General features: G+C 36.0%; 1 protein-coding gene across 1 annotated transcript; it reads right to left on the bottom strand.

The window, feature by feature from the left end:
* Nucleotides 1–343: 343 nt before the first annotated feature.
* Nucleotides 344–810, bottom strand: LOC111792531. Its single transcript, XM_023674049.1, has one exon. The coding sequence runs from the start codon at nt 771–773 to the stop codon at nt 360–362; it is 414 nt and encodes a 137-aa protein (XP_023529817.1). The 5' UTR covers nt 774–810; the 3' UTR covers nt 344–359.
* Between the last annotated feature and the right edge of the window lie 357 nt (nt 811–1,167).

Raw genomic sequence — 1,167 nt, 5'->3', positions numbered from 1 at the left:
TTCTTTCTTTCTTTCTTTTTCTTTTTTTTTTTTTTTGGAAACAACCTGCATCTCATGAATCTCATGAATAGTTACAGTGGAGAGATTGCAATCCATCTCCTAAACTTACCCAAGTTCCTAAACTTTTAAATCAATAACTACTAGATATGAGTTAATAACTTCTTTTCTTTTGATAAGTCAAACTTTTAGGGAGTCAAATCACTTTGATTAAATATACTCCAACTCTTTAATTCAAAAATTCTTTTTTTTTTCTCAATAATGTTTTTGATAAAATATAAGTATCCTTTCAAAGAAATTCAAAATTAAACACAATTACATAATACTCAACAATACAATGCAATATCAAAGAGTTCTTTGAATTAAGCACCAACTTTGGTGGATTCTCTCTCCACCGCTTTCTTCAAAAAACTATTCTCTTCCAACACCATTTGAACCGGCGAAAACCCTATTCCATTCGCCATTGCCACCATCATCTTCTTGGTTTCTTCCATGAACTCACCAACATCAACTTTGCCATTGCGGTCTCGATCAAATTGCAGAAATAACGAGCCATAAACAGAAGAGAGTTCGTCCGGGTCAGGTTTCACATCGATTCCAAAGTGCGTTTCGAACACCCTAAGACTTTGCAACTCCCTTAACATCTCTTCATAAGAAAGAACCCCATCTCCATCGATATCAAGGTGACTGAAACGCTCTCGAACTATTGCACCAAAAACCTCGTCATCTTCCACAAAGTTGACAATGGTGGCACCGTCCAAAATTTCTACGCTCATTTTGAATCGTGGTGGGAAAAACAGGAAGGAAAATGTTCAAAAGTAAAGAGGAGAAGGCTGAGATTGTGAAGAAGTGAAATGTTCATTGTGATATATATAGAGAAATTTGATTCCGGAGGAATTACTTCGTTAGGATTGGGAAATTGCTGCGATTCGTCCTGAATAGCGTGGATTCTCCCGTTTTGCGCGTAGTTTAAGGATTATTTGAGTACTTTAAGGTTTGAGCCGTTGGTTTCTTGTCTCCATGTTTCTGACTGTCTTCCAACCAACAAATTGCATTATTAGTTGGTCGGACTCGGGAGAAGAGCTTTAAGAAATCCCATCAAATCAAATTGCACCACTTTAGTAATAAAGTATTAATAGTCCATTAAACTACAAAGAGCTAATTAGTTTT

Source organism: Cucurbita pepo, chromosome LG04, assembly GCF_002806865.2.
Source record: "Cucurbita pepo subsp. pepo cultivar mu-cu-16 chromosome LG04, ASM280686v2, whole genome shotgun sequence".
NCBI classification, from domain to species: domain Eukaryota; kingdom Viridiplantae; phylum Streptophyta; class Magnoliopsida; order Cucurbitales; family Cucurbitaceae; genus Cucurbita; species Cucurbita pepo.
Note: the sequence above shows the minus strand (reverse complement) of the source record. Positions and strands in the feature narration are given on the sequence as shown.